The sequence below is a fragment of the Tenrec ecaudatus genome, chromosome 17 (genome assembly GCF_050624435.1).
Source record: "Tenrec ecaudatus isolate mTenEca1 chromosome 17, mTenEca1.hap1, whole genome shotgun sequence".
NCBI classification, from domain to species: Eukaryota; Metazoa; Chordata; class Mammalia; order Afrosoricida; family Tenrecidae; genus Tenrec; species Tenrec ecaudatus.
Window position 1 is genome coordinate 20,537,140 of NC_134546.1, and position 19,290 is coordinate 20,556,429.

The 19,290-nt window shown below is 51.6% G+C and overlaps 1 protein-coding gene across 1 annotated transcript in view; it reads right to left on the bottom strand.

Moving 5' to 3' along the window:
• ALK (ALK receptor tyrosine kinase) overlaps positions 1-19,290 on the bottom strand; it is an 897,834-nt gene that overhangs the window by 112,910 nt on the left and 765,634 nt on the right. The window contains exons 7-8 of the mRNA XM_075536070.1: positions 15,681-15,806; positions 14,779-14,879 (exon numbers count right to left, since the gene is read on the bottom strand). Of these exons, the coding sequence (XP_075392185.1) occupies positions 14,779-14,879; positions 15,681-15,806 (227 nt within the window). The remainder of the gene's footprint in view (positions 1-14,778; positions 14,880-15,680; positions 15,807-19,290) is intronic.

A 19,290-nucleotide genomic window follows, 5' to 3' on the forward strand; every position in this document is an offset into this window, starting at 1 on the left:
CTTGTGCAGTCTGGAACCCATGATGGAAAATTGCGATCCTATTTTGCCTAATGCTCTTCTGTCGGCTCTCAGCCCATGTCAAGCAATGCCCACCTTGCGATAAGGCATGCTTTCTCTCCTTTTGTCCTTTGGCCACAAGGTCTGGCTGCTTTGAGCTTCTGTGAACTCAGACTGTCGAAGCTCCAGGCCCTGGACAGCTGGCGGTACTTGTTCATCTATTCTTGATTTCTGATCACAGTGAAATGGGCATTTCAGCCTTCCTCTACTGCCTCAAACTCTGAGGCTGTCATCTCCAAATTCTCCCACTCAATCCACGATCAGGATTCCTGTATTACTCAGAAAGATGTACTATGCCAGATGCAGTTTCCTTCCACATTTATCTTCCTCCTCCTTATTCATCTTGGAAGCACAAGCACCGATTTATCCTTTGTCTTCTTTTCATGTCTGAGAGGAAGATGCATCTTTCATTTTCTTCGATGTTAGCCCCTTCCCGTTTTACCTAAAGTACTGATTTACACTTTCTTAATAGCTGCATCTCTTTTGTCCAGCACCTTCAGAATCTCTCCCTTATGACTCCTTTCTCTACAAAGAGGATCAGGTATTACCTGTCCTGAAACAATCCTCTTTACTCGATTGCCAGCTCCTCTGGCTTACACCTCTTTCTGTACCTCCATTCACTGCTAACATCTTGCATAACTGGAACATAGCTGCTTTATTTGTATCCCTGTCACCGAAACGTTTCTCATCTTGGCTACCATCTTCCTTCTAACGGAGTGACGCTATAGCTTTTACAACTTACTCTCTGGAACTCTTTGCGTAGCCTCCTAAGCTGCCCGCCCCCCCTCCACTCTTATTCTTTGGCATCTTGGTGTGGCAGTTTCCTGGCTATCACCGCCATCTGTGACTCTGAGCTCAACAACCTTTGCTGGGGTTTCATTCCCTATTGAATGTAATCAAGACATTCACACTACTCTATAATCTAAGCAAAGCAACTCTTCCTTCAGTGACTATTTATTGAGTACTTTAGACTGAGCCATACATGTCCTCTGTATGTACAGTCTAAGCGCTCAAATCTGAGAGCCCCGGATTAACAATCTTCTCTTTCCATCAAAGCTCAGCTTTCTATTCTCTAGGATGGCAATGGTCTCATTCTAGAGTTATAATGAGAAGTAAGTGGGACAGTAAGGTAACAAAATGACAAAAAGGATCTTTTGGTTTATTAAAAAAAAGGATCTTAAAAAGTCGTGGGACACATACTCGCTTTCAAAGGGAGGCGTGAGAGCACCCAGCACAGCACTTTCAAGGGCGTTGGATGACCATGGGAGGCGTGACTCTTAAGCCCTGGGCCGTAGGGGAGTTCCTGAAAACGCCCCTCGGCAGATCCTACCTTCCTTCTCCCCTTCCTGCAGCGAAGGAGAGCGTGTCCAGAGAGGGGGTCCCCGGTTCTGATTCACACATTGATCACTTGTTCCTTTTCTGCTGTAGCTTACGTGGCACAGTGGCTAAGAGGTCATGCCCTACCTGCATCATCTAAAGCCTGAAGTAGGGTCAGTAAGCTGCTCTGGCGGCTGAGCGAAGAGAAGGTGGCAGCGCTGGCTTGCATACCCAGAGCTCCTGGGGGTGGGGCATGAGCGTTGCATGGAGAACAGGGGTGGACCAATAAATATGGGCCCCCGAACCCTCTCACATCAGCACACTGGCCATCTTTGTTCCTGCCTTGCCTTTCTCCACCTCTGGGCTTTCCTCTTTCTAACTCCTCTACTTACTCTTTCCTTCTCCCCACTTACACTGGTGCAGATAGGAGCTAGAGGCACAGGGAATCCAGGGTAGATGATCCCTTCAGGACCAGGGGTGTGAGTGGTGATACTGGGAGGGGAGAGGGTGAGTGGGCTGGAAAGGGGGAACCAATTACAAGGATCTACACATGACCCCCTCCCTGGGGGATAGACAACAGAAAAGGGGGTGAAGGGAGACGCCGGATAGGACAAGATAGGACAAAATAACAATTTATAAATTATCAAGGGCTCATGAGGGAGGGGAAGAGGGGAGGGGGGAAAAGAGGACTTGATGCAAAGGGCTTAAGTGGAGAGCAAATGCTTTGAAAATGATTAGGGCAAAGAATGTACAGACGTGCTTTATACAATTGATGTATGTATATGTATGGATTGTGATAAGAGTTGTATGAGCCCCTAATAAAATGTTAAAAGAAAATAAGTTTTTAAAATGGGCCTGATAGAAAATGAATGGTAAATGATCTTCCCCTTGAGCAGAGAGAGAGAGAGAAAGACAGAGAGGGGCGGGGTTGGGGGGGAAGCTCCGAAGATTCTAGCCTCTAGAACTGTAAGAAAATACATTTCCTTCTGTAAAGTCACCACTTTGTGCTACTTTGCTTTGTCAGCACCCTGGGAAACTATGGCAATCGCCACTTTAAGAGGTGGTTATAAAAACTGAGTTCGATAAAGAATTAAGGAATCCCATGTGACAAAATGAACAGAATGGTTAAACCAGTGAGTTTCAAACAGATGCAAATTAGAATCACCTGGGATGCTTTCAAAGCTACCAATATCCAGGCTCAACCCCAGAGGTGCTGACTGATTTGGCCTTGGGTAGGTCCCCGCATCAGCAGTTTGTCAAAGCTCCCCAGGGGATCCCAAGGGGCAGCCTGGTGGAGACCACTGGGGAGACGGGGCTACTTAATGCAGGGAGCAGCATGGTCCTCTCGCCAGGGGTCCATTTCATCTTGGACTTTGAGGAAGAGGCAATTCTTAATGACCAGGAAATAAAAGGTTTAAAGTACAGCCGCCATCTCCAGAGTGTAGAGCAGCGGTTCTCAACCTGTGGGTCGCCACCCCTTTGGGGGTCGAATGACCCTTTCACAGAGGTTGCCTAATTCATAACAGTAGCCAAATGACAGGGATGAAGTGGCAACGAAAATAATGTTATGATTGGGGGTCACCACCGCATGAGGACCTGTATTCCAGGGCTGTGGCATTGGGAAGGTGGAGAACCCCTGGTGTAGAGGGAGTGTTTCTCCCACGGGGGGGGGGCTGTCCCAGCAGAACCCCCCCCCCCCCGCCCAATGAGGCTGCCACATCACCTGGCCTGGCACGTAGTGAGAAGGGCCACTTTGAGTTTGCAGGCTCATGTCCCTCAAAGACTTCCATTTCTCCTAAAACCTTCTCCTGACAGTCAAGGTTCAGGTGCCCAGACAGGACAAAACCTGCTCTTAGAAACGCGATCTTAATAAGACTTATTTGTACTTAGCTGACATACGGCTGTTGCTAGGAGCCCTAATGGCGTAGTGGTTATGCATTGGGCTACCATCCTCAAAGTTGGAAGTTCAAAACCACTAGCTGCTCCAAGGGAGAAAGATGGGGCTTTCTGCTCCTGTAAAGAGTTTACCGCCTCAGAGACTCACAGACGCAGTCAGTTCTACCCGGTCCTCCAGGGTCCCGATGAGTCAGCCAGCCGTGAGACTGGGCCTTTGGTTGCTGTTGCTGTCAGTGGCTGACAAGTCCGCTGGACCCCACGTGTGCAGGGTGGACCAGTGGTCTGGGGGTGGGGGGTTTTCCAGGCTGCAAATTTGGGGGATCCAAAGGCCTGGCACTTTCTTCTCAAGTGCCTTGGGTGGGTTTGGACACCAGCCTTTGTGGGATTAGATAGGAATTAACCATTTGTGTTATCTGTTAATCGACTGTTTGCTGGATGGCAGAAAAGGCTGACAGTCACACAGGTGTCTACCGTGGCGTGTTGTCCTTGTGATATGCCTTTGTGTGGGAAGTGAGTCTCAGAGAAGCATGCCTAAGTGCCCCACCATCACATGCTGCAGGCTTAGAATCTGCACAGCCTTCCCACTTCATCCGCCTTGCGACACGCCTATAACACGGCGATACTGAAACCTTTTGCGGGGGCACATCCGTGATTTTGTAGATCCTCAGATTTCAAAGTGTCGTCTGTGGGCCAGCAGCATTGATATCACCTGGCAGCTTGTCAGAAATGCAGGACTGAAGCCTAAGTCCACGAACCAGAATGGATATTTTAATAAGGTATTGCTCTAGACATGCATGGTATTGAAAGAGTTAAGGAGGTGGTAGATTTTAAACTATTCACAGCCTTTGTCTCTACCAGACAAGCAAGAGTCATATAGACATGTATGTGGACATACATGTTACACATATATTCATACCACTATGGGAAACACTATACAAATCGCAAGAATATTGATGAAAAATAACACATGTAAGAACGTTTAACAAAGGCAAGTTGGTCCCTTTGAGACACATTCTAATAGATATAGGTTATAACGGACACCTTGACTTTTACATGCAGGCAGCACACGAGACAAGAGAAAAGAGCCAACACCAGGGGCGCCACCAGCAATTATATCTTGTGGCTCCAGCCAGCCCTTTCACGAGGGCCCATCCCTCCTCCCTCTTGGCGGGCCTGTTGGACTTTCCAATGACATGCTCCCAGTGATTGTCCTTTTATTAATTAAAGTTCTGTATGTGAAGCTATGTAAAGTATGTATGTAAAGTTCTGTATGTGGCTAGGCCGAATGCGGTGCTTTCTCCCATGGCCCTTTCCTCCTTGAGGTCATCCCTGCAGTTTTATGTCCAGAACATGCCCCGTGTTTACCATGCATGCCCCGTGTTTACCATGCATGCCCCGTGTTTACCATGCATGCCCCGTGTTTACCATGCATGCCCCGTGGCAGCCTCACCACAACCTCCTAGACCCATCCACAATGTCAGCATGGAGCTCAGTGGATGTTGGGCAAAAGAGACTCAACGGTCGCAACAAATGACCATTCTGAATGCAACACTCTTGAGTGTAGGGAATGATATGGGGGTGGTGGGGTGGGGATACTCTCTTGTGGGATTTCTGCAGGGCGCTGTGAATTCCATCAGTAGAGACGCAACCAAGGGGGCACGGTCCAGTGTGGGTTTTGGGTCCACAAGAGTGAACACTTCTCAAAGGGCAGAGATGCTCACAATGCAGTGTGTGTGTGTGTGTGTGTGTGTGTGTGTGTGTGTGTGTGTGTGTGTGGAGGTGGGTGGGTGCCCACTCCCAGCTCTTCTCCACGGAGGAGGTGGCTGGGTCATCAGGACTGAGGTTGTCACCAGGAGCATCTAAGTTCTGGGTGAGAGCTAAGATGCTCTCCCAACTTAAGGTACCACAGTGATTCTGGTGGAAGCCCACATGGTAAGAGTCCCCCGGTTTCCACCTCGCCTCCTATTCAGCGTCTAAACAGACTGTGGGTGCGCATCTCGACTCAGCACACCCAGCGTTTTTGAACACACGCTTCTCTGTCACCTGGAGAGAATAAACACCAACTCTCTAGCTATAAATAACTTAATGAAAAATCCACCCAACACAGCAAGAAGCAGGCCAGATGCAGATTCCTGAAAACAAGCAAATTAAAGGTGATGCTGGCAAGTCCTTGCAATTATGGAGGCTTAGAGAATGCCAGGTCATGTAGGAAACTTAAAAGACCAGAATCCTTCCCCACGTCATTAGCCCATGTCTCCTTCTTTCTGACGGCTCACAGTGAAGCTGGAGGGCTGGGGCGTGGAGAATAGACAGCCAGGAACGTCCACATGCCCTGCTTGTAAGAACGCACAGCAAGATACACACAGATGCATACCTAATATAACATATAAACATGTAAAGTATATCCACATGCAAAATTAATGCACATAAATAATATATCTTATAAATGAAATACTGTATAAAATAATAAGTTATCCCTGGGTGGTGAAGTTATGACATTAACAGGCATCCTTCCAGCCTCCTCCCCCACTTCTAACTTTTGATAACTAGAACAAAACCGATAAAATAAATTTAGGATATGCAGCTCTATGAGGCATGTTCAAGAAGAAGAATATTTAGGGCTCCTTGCTTTACCCATCTCATTGCCATTGAGACGATTCTGACTTGTGGGGACCCTCTATAAGGTTTCTAATCCTATACATCTTTATAGAAGCAGAGAGTCTCATCTTTCTCTCTTGGAGTGGTCGGCAGGTTGGAACTACAGACCTTGTGGTTGGTTAGCCGTCTAATGCATACCCGATAGCCTGGTCAGGGCCCTTCTCTCCTCTCTTGGAAAGAGCAGGCTGAGGACAGTGAGCTAGACAGAACTAGCACAGAAAGAACCAGAAAAGGATCACTGCTTGGTGAAGCTCTTCGTATTAAAAGTCCCAATCCAGTGTCTTATCTTCTAGCCTCCCTAGAAAACAATCTTACCAGTGTTATAAGAGAGGAATATAATATATATATATATATATTTCTCATAGTTATAGTAAAATAGTACAGTCCTGGTCAAACAGCCCCTTCTGTGCCCCAGTTTCTCGGCATGCGGCAGAGAAGAGACCGCAGCATCTCTCTGTCGTCTTCTTGCTTGGAGACAGGGTTAACTCCATCTAAGACACCCCTCCAACGAGACCTCTGCAGACAGCCGCCGGTCCAGGCACATGCATGTCCTCTTTATGCTCCCATAGCTGGGTCCGTCAACAAGGTGTCCCACCTGACTGTTAGCCCCATGGGCTTGCTCTCATGACTTCTGAGGATGGCACCAGAAGCCACAGCATTAACATATGGCTGTTGAGAGGGGCCCAAAGCCATGCCAGTGCCGAGTCTTCCCAGCCAGAACTTCCCCGCCAGCCCTTCTCACAGGCCTGCCTTTCCGGATGCCACGGCAGAGGCATTAACTTTGACTGGCTCAGCGTTATTAAATTAATCATGTCCAGCTGCAATTACAATCGCTGTTGATGACTTAGGCCCATTGGCGTGTGTCCTGGCACCGTCACTCAGGGCCCAGGAAGTGGTGACGGAATGCTAGGCTCCCTGGTGCCCTTCTCGTTCCTGGTACTGGTAGCAACTGCTTTGGCTCCGAAATTCCAGGTACGGACACGTGAACCAGGGAGGAGGATCCTTGCTCAAGCTCGTCCTGGACCAGGGTTAGGCTTCCCATTGACGTTGGCACATGATGTAACGAAGCAGGCTGTGAGGGTACATCCTGTTGGGTTAATACTAGGCACTGTGGAAAAAAACAATGCCCCCAAGATGCCCACATGTTGCTACTTGGTTGTTGTTGTTAGGTGGCGTGGAGTAAGTTCTGACTCATAGCAATCAAAAGAACAAAACACCACCTGGTCCCACACCAGCCCCCCCCCCCCCCCATTGCTGTTTGAGCCCATTGTGGTGGCCACCGCGACAGTCCATCTTACTGAAGGCCTTCCTCCTGCTCGCTGCCTCTCTGCTTTACCAAGCACGGCGTCCCTCCCCTGGGACTGGTCTCTCCTGACAGACAACATGTCCAAACGCGTCTTTCAGTAGCCTTTGCCAGCACCACAATTCCAATGCACGGTCTTCTTTCTGCAGTGTCTAACTGTCACATGCAGACGCGGCCCCTGGAGATACCCTGGCTTCGGTCAGGCACACCTTCGTCCTCAAAGTGACCACTTGCTTTTCAACACTTTGAAGAAGCCTCGTGCAGCTGATTTTGCCTAATGCGGTGTGTCCGTTGATCAATCGACTGCTGCTTCCATCAGCATTGATAGTGGAGCCAAGTGAACCGAAATCCTGAGAGCGTCTATCTTTTTCGCATGCAGCATGATGGTGCCGACTGGTCCCCCTGTGAAGACTGGTCTTCTTTACAGTGAGTTGTAATCCACACCGAAGTCTAAATTCCTTGACCTTCGTCAGGCATTGTGTCAAGTCCTCCTCATTGTCTGCAAGCAACGCTGTGTCATGTGCATATCGCACACTGCTAATTGGCAGAGAAGAGAAACAGAAACACCCACAAGACCTGAATTTTGGTCAGTAGTGACTTCTCACCACTTATGCCGAATAGAAGGAGGAAATGACAATAATAACCACCGTCATTCATCAAGGACTGTAGAGTTTACATTCCCCCTCGTGTTTATCTGATAGTCACAATATCTTCATGTATGGAATAAAATAGGTGTTATTCTTATCGCTGATAAGGGCGATGACTTGCTCAGGGTCATATGGCTCATAAGTTCAGAGCTGGAATTTAAATTTAGGTGGTTTAAATTAATCCCAGCAACCCGAGAGTACCTATGGGGTTGACGCTGAAGTTGGACAGACCTGGGTTTGCATTCTGGCTCTGCCGCTTACTAGTGGGGTGACTATAGACAAGCCACTTAAGCTCTTTAAGCCTCAGGTCCTACATCAGTTACAAAAGCAAAGCAACACACTCCCGCCCTTCCGCCATGAGCTTATTCTAACTCCTGGGCACCCCAAGCACATCTGCAGCTGAGTTTTCAGAAGTCAATCGGCAGGCCTCTATTCCAAAGACCCCCTAACAGGGGTGTGAACTGGTAAGCTTTTGCCCGACCCAGTGACTCTGGTACATCCTGAAGCCACAGTTCAAGGCTTTCTCAGATCATGTTTCCCTCATGAGGGTTGTAAGGCCTGCCGAGAGGAAGGTCCTCCAAGAATTTCCAACCCAGGTATAGGATTGTGGTGACTTGTAGGGGTGGGGTAGCCAAAGTTGAAGTTAGCTTCCGGGGACTTCCTGGCGGGAGAGTAACTCTACCCATACCTGAATGTTGGCATCTCGGTGTGACCAGGTGGCCTGAAGGAGTGCACACCTTGCTGACTGCTGGCTGCCCAGCATGACTGCAGGGGGGCAGCCCTCCCTCTTGGAGCTTTACTCCCCCCATTTATAACAAGGTTACCTTTCCTCTCTCCTGCAGGGCTCCATGGAAAACCTTGGAGCTCTGTAAAGGGAAAGGCTGTCTGCTGGGTGTGCGGCAAAATAACTCTTGCTGGATTGGAACAGGGTGCTTTCTATGTTCTGGCTGGGTGAGCAGAAGAGCTGCCACTGGTGGGGACAAGGATGACGGGGCCCATCTGCTGCAGGTAGAGCACCAGCTGGTCTCTGGGGCTCATGTCAACTCCCCTTTAAAGAGATGGTCTCATATACCCCTTTTCTACCTCCACCCTCCCATCCTCTAAGAGAATGGTGATGGGAAGCCCAGGACGCTTACAGCCATTAAGTTTGGCTTTTGTACTTCCTGGCTTTGAGTCTTACCAAGATGAGCTGCTCCCATCTCTGCATTCCCCTGCCTCTGCTGGACCCGGATCTAGGCTGGGGAGGCCCGAACTGGTACGATCTGCTCAATCCGCATGAGTTGCATTCACTATCTCTGGTCATCCCTTTGCTCTGAGTGCTGCCCAGGATGAACTGCTCCAGTGCTAATGGAAAGGTTGGCATTTCAAGCCCACTCAGAACCTCCTTGGAAGAAAGGTCTGGTGATCGACTTCTAAAACGCCAGCCTTTGCACACCGTGCAGAGCACAGCTCTTCGCTGGCATATCCGGGGTTGCCTTGAGTCGCAGAGGGGTTGATGGGGGCTGGTAAAGACCGAGAATCCTGCTCTGTTCTTTCCTCTCTCTCAGGTCATCTTAAATGGCGATGAAAAGGTTCTTCTCCTTTCCCTGTCTGTGCGGAGGAGTTCTGCCCTGGAGCTCAATAAACTTTTACACACTGCAGTCAAGAACACCTGTCTCTTCTTCCCAGCTGAGAGTCCCGTTTGTCTGGGGACACACATGAATGAGGCTGGTTAGCACACATCTTAGTGATGGTTCTGAAACAAAATCAGTATACACACACACACACACACACACACACACACACACCATCACTCACATGCTGGAGCAGACCCCCTACCTGCTGCCAGCTGAATCCCCCGGGAAATGCTGGGCCTTGCTTCCAGCACCCTGCAGCAAGCTTCTAAAATGAGACAGAGCGTCCTTTACTGAAACCCCCCCCCCAACCCTTAGCCTTCATCCGGGTCTTGCCCCCATCAGGACTGTCCAATGGGGCTTTGAGCAGGAGTAGGGAATGGCAGAGGGCAATGCTGGATCTTAGGCTCCGTTTGCCTCCTCTGTAGGTTTGACCCAGCTAATCGCTCAGTGGAAGAGCAGACAGGGAAGGCAGTCTCCTCTGTGGAGATTTACATAAATCCCACGGGACCAGTTCCACCAGGTCTGCTGGGTGGCTCTGCATCGGAATCTGGCTGTGGGTCTCTTTCCCTACAGTGCCGGACAACTCATGTAGATGTGGCCAGCCTAGCTGGGTAGCCTTCTGCTCTGAGGCTCCCAGCCCCGAGCCTGCAGCCCCCAGCAGCTAATCAAAGTCCACTCTATCACAAGGGCTGACGTCAGTGCGCAAGGGTCCTGGCTGTGTCCCAACATCTGTGTGTGTGTGTGTGTGCGCGCGCGCACGTCTGTACATAGGAAGGTGGAGAGGCGGTCAGCAAGGGAGCCAGCACCGGAAGTGGCTGCAGGTAGGTGTCCCCACACAATCAGGTGGGCGACACGCTCACTTTCTGGCTCCCTTTCAGTCCTGCAGTTCATAGAAGGAGCTTCGGCTTTCGTGTTTTAGAGGGGGAGAAAGAAAAATGAAGGAAGCCCATTTTATTTTCTCCTTCCCTTTTCTCTCCAGGCCTTGTTCTGTCCTGAGAACGGGGTTTAAATTATTCTAGTCACAGGCAGGCTATTCAAATAAAATAGAATTCCAAACCACACGGGGCTTGTTGAGACATTCGGGCTTCTAGGATGTGTGAAAGGCAGGGGGAGGGGTGGGCACACGGGGTTGGTGTGGTTGGGGCGGTGGGGGGTGGGGTGGGGAGGGGGGAGAGCCTCGCTAGGCTCTCTGTCCCTTGTATTACACACAGCTGCAATACCAGCCACATCTGTGTGGGTCTCAAAGCCAAGGTGGACGCGTGCAGAGCGGCCCTGACAGCCAGGAACACAGGAAAGCCACCGCGAGGCTCCCCTCCCCTCCCCGTTGGCAACTTTAATTATTTGAACTAGAGCTCAGAAAAATAAAATAAAATAAAAATACATTGTAAGTGGCTCCCCTATTTCCCTCAGAGAATAGCTTGCGAGGGTGGGGTGGGGTGGGGGATGCCTTGTAAAGGGAGGAAGGCCAGGCAAAACACACCAGCAGGGCACGCACTCTCTGGCTCCGCTCGTGGCTGGGTTCGGCAGAGGTCTTTAAATATCCATGCCCCGTGTGCAACTGAGCAGCCAGTGAGGAGGCAGCGCTGCAGCCCGGCGCGTGGGCGAGAGGTGGCCACCATGCGGTGCACCAGGCGGGAGCTGGAGGACACAGGCCCAGCCTTGGTTTCCAACCTTGCTGAGCACCTGGCCTGGCCCCATGGGGACTCCGAGGTCTCTTCCCCATCATCTCAGACCCACCTTTCTAAATGCCAACTCATATCACTCCACGTGGTGTCACGTGGTGGCCCCGGAGGGTGCAAATGGCTAACATGCTTTTCAGTTTGAGCCCAGGCAGAGGGACTGCGGAAGGAAGAGACGCACCTTCTCCTCCACGGCAGTCTCCCAGGGTTCGGCTGTAAACGGAAAGGCTGGCATTTCGAGGCCACCCAGAAGTGTCTATGAAGCGAGCCCTTGGCGATCTACTTCCAAGAAATCAGCCTTGGAAAACCCCGTGGAGCACAGGTCTCCTCGGACCGAACCAGGGACACTGTGTCAGAACAGACATGACAGCGACTGTTTGCAGTCACAGACAACTGAGACAAACCTGAAAGGGCTCAGAATAAACTTGGATCACAAGTGCCAAGTGCACCTGAGGGCCAGTCCCTACCAAGCATGCATCCAGGCAGATTCCTGAGTCCCACCTCGCAGCAGCCTGCTCGGCAGGTTTGGGGTGGCTCTTTGCTCGATCTTCCAAAAAACATCCCATCTCAGGAGACACAGGGGCCTCCCCCTTTGGAAATGTACAGACGATTGTGGGGTTTCTTAGGGAGCTTTTGACATGTTCGGCAATTACTTCAACTCCCTGGTGGTGGGCTGATGGATCAGGATTAGGGTGGGCTTGGAGAAGACGACTGTGGTGGGTTAGGAGGCTCCTGGTGTCAGCCTGGGTGCTCAGCTCGGCCAGCCGCCTTTTGCTGGGGCATAACCCTCTTGAGGGCTGTCTCCCAAGGCCCTATCCTCCTACATTTGTGCCCCACTGCCAGCAGAGGCTGCTCTCCGATCCACTTGGTGGGATCTGCAGGCGCCAATGAGCCCAGTGTGCATACGGCAAGGCAATATCCCGTTTCCCTGCCAGCAAGCCCCGGAGAAGGAAATCAACTTGCTGCCTCCCATAGTTGGGATTCAGATAAAATAAATGACAGGCTTACCAACCTTCCAATGCATATTTTCCATTTTGGTTATTTATTTTTCTGATGAAAACATTTCCCCCCAACACTGGGAACTTAAAAACCCATCAGCCTTAGATGAATGGTCTGAACCCCAAAGGTAAAACAACCAGGGGAGGAGTGAGGGCCGTGGACTTGCTCCCTACCCTTCATTATGCTTGCCTGCCTGCCCACTGAGCCAAGTTCTGGAAAAGGGCAGGGAACAGTGAAATAGCCCAAAGCAATATCAACTGAAGAGAAAAAAGAAAAAAAAACATGCTAGTAAAACAAAACACCTGTTTAAGCTATTGATCAACTCAAAGGTTATTAGAGAAATGATGAAGTATTAGGAAAATCTCATTTTTACCCTGACATTTCTTTTTCGGAAATGAGACTCATGCTACAGCCAGTGAAAAATAAATTTAAAGATCAAATGTGTTTAATGTGGGCTCGCAGGTGAGCCCACCATCCTGCCTCATTCTGAGTTCTTCTTAAGATGCCCAGGCACCGAAGAAATATCAAAGATGACTGTGCAATTTCACCATCTGCATCAGATAGCGCGGTTCCTCAAATACAATTTAATTTAATGAAGCTATTTATTGGTGCCCTGACTTCTTCCAAAAAGGATTTCAGGTGGCTCACAGAGATACATAAAATCGAGTAAGATAACATAAACTGGAAGAGGACCACGGGAGAGTCAGGGAAAATGCCGAGTTATAAATACGGAGGCTGCTGGTGCCAGAAGGCCCGTCGTGGCATAGTCTTTGCTTTCATATTTTATCTCCCCATTGCCCAGACTACACAAAAATTCATTCTTACGTCTGCCCCATTCTTACTGAAGTCTGTGCGTGCATTTGGATTCCCTGAATTCCCCTGAGACTTTGAAGCTGCCCAACAGCGGGAAGCCTTCTTCTTTACCTCCGACCCCCCCACCCCTGACACACACACACACACACACACACACACACACACACACACACACTCCTGCTTCTCCAAGTGCCACGCCCCCAGAGGACTGGCAGTCAAAGGAGAAGGAGGTTAGAATCTGCTCAGGTGTGCAGTGTCTGTCACTTGGGAGGAAACGGATTGCTCCAGCACGGTCTTCTCGAAATAAAGCCAGGAAGGATGTGCTCCCGTGGATGTCCCGCTCTGGCCAAATCTAAAACCCATGTTGGCATTCTGTGTTTGAGGTGCTGATGCAGGCATCAGGAGAACCCCAAGATGCTCCATGCAGCCTCCTGCTCCCCAAGAGCGTGGTGTCCCATTCCTAGCTCAACACCTCTTCCTGGTCTCCCACTCTCCTTTCCATTGTTGAGAGCAAGTTTGACCGAGGCGTGCTGAGTGCCAGTCGCTGTCAAGCTGCCAGAAGGGCCCACCCTTGGGTACTCACATATTTGAAAGAACACAAATGGCTACTGGCTGTCCTGGGTCTTCTCTGTACCAGCCACTGTCCTAAAGCCTTTACACGTGCCGTTGCAGCTGGTGGTTGAAGAGGCTCCAACCCATGGTGACCCACGTAACAGAATGCTGAGTCGCCCAGACCTGGGCACCCTCAGGACCTTTGCCTTGTTGGAGCCCATTGTTGTGGTTATTGTGTGAATCCGTGGCATCGAGGGCAGCCCTCGTTGTCCCTGACCTTCTACTTGGCCAAGCACGAAGTTCTTCTCTAACCCGGTGAATCCTCCTATCTCGGAGGTCGGCCCTCTAATGGTTCCACTCTCCCCGTGAGGAAAGTGAGGGGCTTAGAGGTTAATCACCTGCCCAAACAACCTGCACCCAACCAGTGGAGGAGCTTGGCTTGGATTTGGGTGCTCTGACTAAGAATCCATGAGTTCAGTTAGCAAGCCCATTTCTTGGCCCACAAAAAATTGTGAGGAAAAGCCAGAAGGTCCCTCCGAAATGAGGATGGCGAGGCTTTGTCTCACATACGTTGGGCAAGTTATCAGGAGAGGCTAGTCTCTGGAAAGTGATATCATACTTGGCAGAGTAGAGGGTCAATGAGGAAGAGGAAGCCATTCAAGGGGATGGGTTGACCGTGGCTACACCAATGGGCTGAAGCACAACCCAATGGCGAGGTGGATGGCTCAGGGCCAGACAGTGTTTCCTTCAGTTGGACACAGAGTTGCGATGATTGGAACTGACCAATGACACCTACCAGCAACAATAACAAGGGTCATGGTGCCAGTCCCTCAAAAGAGAGGTGAGCTTGGGGACCATTGGGTAAGTGACTCCAGAGATGCCTCACTGAAGGCCATTGATATCTTACGTGAAATTTATGTATATCTAATTTTGGATGTTGGACATGTATTATGAGGCCTTGGTATTTTAAGAAAGGGGTTCCTTTGGCAAGTCTTCATCACCAGGCCCCTGGCAAGGGTCCTCTTGGTTCGCTGAAGACCAGGGCCTCCTGTAAATGAGAGTCTCTGCAGATGGGACTCTAGCATTTAGATGGCTGTTCTCTTAAAGAACTCTCTCCCTCTCATGCAGGGCTGATCCCATGAGCACCACCACCCAGCCATCCAGGCCATTTTCTTTAGTGTGGGGTGTGTATCTGGAAGTGACCAGAGACGTTAAAGAGCAAGAAGAACAGGGGCACTTGCCTCACATGGAGAGTTCTTCATGGGGGCGGGGAACGTAGCGCTGGTCAGTGTCGCACTCTTGGGCGTGGGCACGTCAGTGGTGCTCAGTGACAGGGCTTGGCCTAGGGGAGAGAGGGTCAAGGTTGAGAAAGCACCATCACCAGCAATGGCCACAGTTGTTGGAGTCTGCATGCTCTCACGGAACTACTTTGAGGGCCCCGGTTTCTGCTCCATAGTGAATGCGAGAGCCTAGTTGTTACATCAGTGAACGCTGACTCGTGCACAATGCTCATCCCAAGCTGCCTGCAATGGCCCAGAATCTGTATACTGGTCTCCCATGGTCACCTCTGTTAGCCCACCACCTGGGGGCAGCCTGAAGCACGCCCCTTCTCCCCACCCCTGCCCATTTACTGGTGCCAGCACTCTGTCCTCCAGGGAGTCCTCTGTCCTTTCCGCTCTTCTCCCTCATCTTGTATCCCACGTCCTGCCCAAGGAGGTTCACTTCCTGTGTTGTCTTAGCATGGAGCTGCCTGCAGACCTGCGAGTACCCCCATTAAAAAGTGGCCCGTGGTCTCCCTGCCTCGCAGTTAGTTCCATGTCTCAATGGCGGGGCTCAACCCGGCTGATCCTCAATAAGCACGTGTTGTATGAATGGATTATTCTTCTGGCCCTTACCTTGGTCTGTCAACGAATCCTTCATCAAGTGGTTTTAAGTAACAAACAGTACTACCCATCTGGGCCCAAATTTAATCAATCGGTCTCAAGCCCCAGACGATCTGAGGAGGGGTGTGTGTGCACGCAGGCCTGTGAGCTTATCCTGCAGAGTGGAGTGAGGCTCAGTTGCTTGGGGTGGGGACCTAAGTCTCCCATCTGCGTAGTCGACAGCACTAGGCCACTAGGGGAAAGGCATCGAGGGACAGTACCTTGGTGTCCCTCGGCATCCTGTAGTGTCCTGATCTGCCACTGGGGTGTATAGAGCGACAGGGTGCTTGGGGTCCAGCCGCAGAAGTCATCCTCGAAGTCACAGTAGAAGCCAGCAGGAAGTCTGCCTGCAGGGAGAACAGAGGGGTGCCGTCATTCCCAGGACTGGCAAAGGCAAGAGATGCCGACGCCAAGTAGAGTGAGCGGTGTGGACGAAATACTCATTGCCAACATCTCCCTAGCCAGAACCTCGATGCACGACGATCCTGCTCATAATGGAAAGAAAGCCCCCAGCCCCTAAGGTGTGCATGGGTTCTGGTCTTCAGAGAATAAAACCATGATGACAATAATCCCGTGGTGATATGAAGTGTTATTAACTCAGTTGTATGTTTTGGAGATGATGTTGCAGAGGCTCAGCAATGTTAGGCAACCTGACCAAGGTCACACAGCTAGCAGGTAACCCAGCTGGGATACGAACTAGCATCTTCTGATTCTCTTTGGCCTTTCCCTGCTGATCCACGAGGAACATGAACCCCCTGGAGAAGCCAGTGTGTGTTTCCTGAGAGGCTCTTTCTTAAGGCGGACCCAATGGCAAGGATGTGGTGGTGGAGGTGGCAGTGATGGCTGGGAGTGGGTGTGGGTCTCACCACTACCGCTGTCTGCCGAGACACAGACCGCTCACATTTCCCCCACTGACTTCCCCTGATCCCTCCGACCCCTTGCAGCTGGAGCCACGTGACTCGCTCCATCCAGCGAGGCGTGAGTGGACGTGACCAGCACCTCTTCTGCTGGAGGCCATGAAAAGCCTCGTGTAATTCTTCAGCATCCCTCTTCTCCTGCCGCAACGCCCGAGGAGAACTGCTTCTTCCTCGGGTGCTGCTGCCTAAAGGCGGAGCTCCTGACAGCCTGGGTCCCTGGGTGACCCTGTGGAGCGGAGGCTCCACCCACCCATGCCCTCTGTAAATGTTAAGATTCAGCCACTGAGATTTGGGGACTGCTAGCTACAGCACCATCACCCAGCTCATCCTGACCAGCGCGAGCCCAGAGTCTCTTTCCATTGCCCTACTGGCTCAGCACAGAGCTCCTCACGACCTTCTTCGTGCCTCTGATGGACCTCAGGTCCCAAGCGAGGAGCCGCACTGGGCTTTAGAGACCACCTGCTCTCTCAACTGGCTGCAGGAGGAGGACGCGGGGAGAGGTGAGCAAGCTCATGCTTGCTTTCTCCAGCTCAGGGGAAGCCTCTCAGCCCTGAGTGGGTGCTTCTGGGCTGCTCCGACAGCAGGAAGGCGGAGTCCGCAGGGTGGAGGAGCAGGGGCGGCATCTCTTGCTGAGACCCTCTCTTCTCCTGTGTCCTTCCTCTGCCTCAGTCCTCTTGGCAGCAGCGAGCTGACAAAGAGGGGGCCCTCCCTCATGCTTCCTGGCTGTGACAGCACCGTAGTGAATTATTACTCATTTCCCCCCGATTCTCTGTGCATTTCACACGGAGGCAGAATTATAAATTAAACCCGGCTGTCACTGACTCTGAGCATCTCTCCTGTTTATACCCCCCTGAAGAAATCATCCCCCCTCTCCTCTACCCCGGGTGTTCCTCTGATTAAAAATCCAACGCTAAGGAGATCTTTCTGTTTTATTTTTCATTCCCCCTCCAGGGAGCCTACATCCACTTCCTTGTTCAGAAACGAACTGGTGGCAGGAAGTGACCTCCTGTGACTCGTCCTTCACAAACAGCGATTCAGACGAGAGGCCTCAGTAAGAGGCTCTCGCAGGCCGATGGCTCTCAATGCAAGGAGAGGAGGCAGGACTGGGCTGGGGTCCTCCCTCTGTCCGCCTTTAGGAGGTAGAGGCTGGTGACACAGCCTGACACGGAGTCTGGGCACTCCAGCAGCATGGGTGCCCAGACGCCGGGGTCCCACCTAAACTCCTGAGACTAACCCTTCCTGGCTGTGTGGTCTTGCTGTTAGGTACGGTCAAGTCGGTTCTGACCCATAGCGCTGTTATGCACAACAGAACGAAACGCTGCCCAGTGGTCCGGGCCACCCTCACCATTGTTTCCATGTGTGAATCCGTTGTTGTAGCCACGGCGTGCACACGTTTTGAGGGCCTTCCTCTTTTGTCCTGCCCTTTTATTTTACCAAACGTGATGTCCTCCTTCGGGGACTCGTCTTTCCTGACAACATGTTCAAAGGATCGAAGGCAAAGCCTCACCCTCCTCGCCTCCAAGGAGCACTCTGGCCATACCTCTCTCTCCCAAGTCATTTTATTCTCCCGAGTCTCAGATTCTTCCTGTGTACACAGGGCAGTTAGAAGTAGAGGGGCAGCAAAAAAAGAGAGGGGGCACTCAATGAAGTCGACCAACACAGTGTCTGCCACAACGGACACAAGTGTGTGGCCAATGGCGTGGACGGCGCAGGACCGGGCAGAGTGGTGCTCTGCTGTGCGTAGGGTTGCTATGGGTGGGAGCTGACTCAGGGTACCCGCAACACAAGCACCGATCTCCCAGGACTGCTCAGAGCACAAAGCACAGGAGACCGTGAGGAGCACCTGGTCAACCGAGAGAGTTGTACGAACACAATGCCAGGATTCAGTGATAATTGTACTGGGCATCACTCACACCTGGGCCAGGCGAGCTCCTCAGGGCTGAACTAAAACAGCCTCCACAGCCCTGGGGGATGGAGACACCCTCAGCTACCCCTCTGGATATGTTTCCTGGGAACTGCTTGTGAGGTAGCTTTGAACTTGCCCCCGCCCCGGACAAGGAGGAGGGAGGCCATGGGCATGCTCCACCTCCTGGCGGATGCCCATCCTTGGCCTCATCTGGCACCGAACCCTGGGTGTGCTGGGAATGGAAGCAATGTTTCTTTATGGCTGACTGAATGCAGGGAGAGGAGGCAGGAAATAGCTAGACAGTCCACTGACAATTTATGGAGGCAGGGAGGGAGGCAGGGATGGAGAGAGTGCCCAGAGACTTTCTACTGCTGCAAGCACCCTGGGGCAGTCTGCTCAGCAAGAGGCCACTCCCAAGGAAGATAGGGGCTGAGGTCAGGCCGAGGCTGTGTGGGTGGGGGAGGGGGGACCTGGGAAGTCATGGTACAGCTGACTGCTGAGCCACCTGTCGGCTCCCAGGCTTGGGTCTCCAGGTGTCCTACTTGCTCTTCGATCAAGCCCTCGGCTCTCATTCACCCCAAGCACCCACTGCGGGCCCTCTTGGGACATATCTGCCGGATGACACTGGAGTGGTTCAGCCCTCTCCCCTCTTGCCACCATGTGCTGATTCACGATGACCCGCTGCACGTCAGAAGGGCACGGTGATTGCGTCCACTGGCTGCTCGCTCAGCGGTACAGCACCGGGCCATTCCTTCCAGCAGCCTCTGGGTGGACTTGAGCCACCAACTGTGAGGCTAGCTGTTGAGTGCCCTATTGAAACGGAACAGAAGCATAGATTCACAGGCCGAGGCTCAGGATCTAATGAGTCAGAATGGACATTTTCAACACGTTCCCCGGTGCCTCCTCTGCACCGTGGAGAAGCTCTGCTCCAACCGCCTGCTTCTTGGGCTCCCGCCAGCTTGTTCGTTGGTGAGGTGGCCAAATCGGGCTGTGTGTGGGTCAATGGAT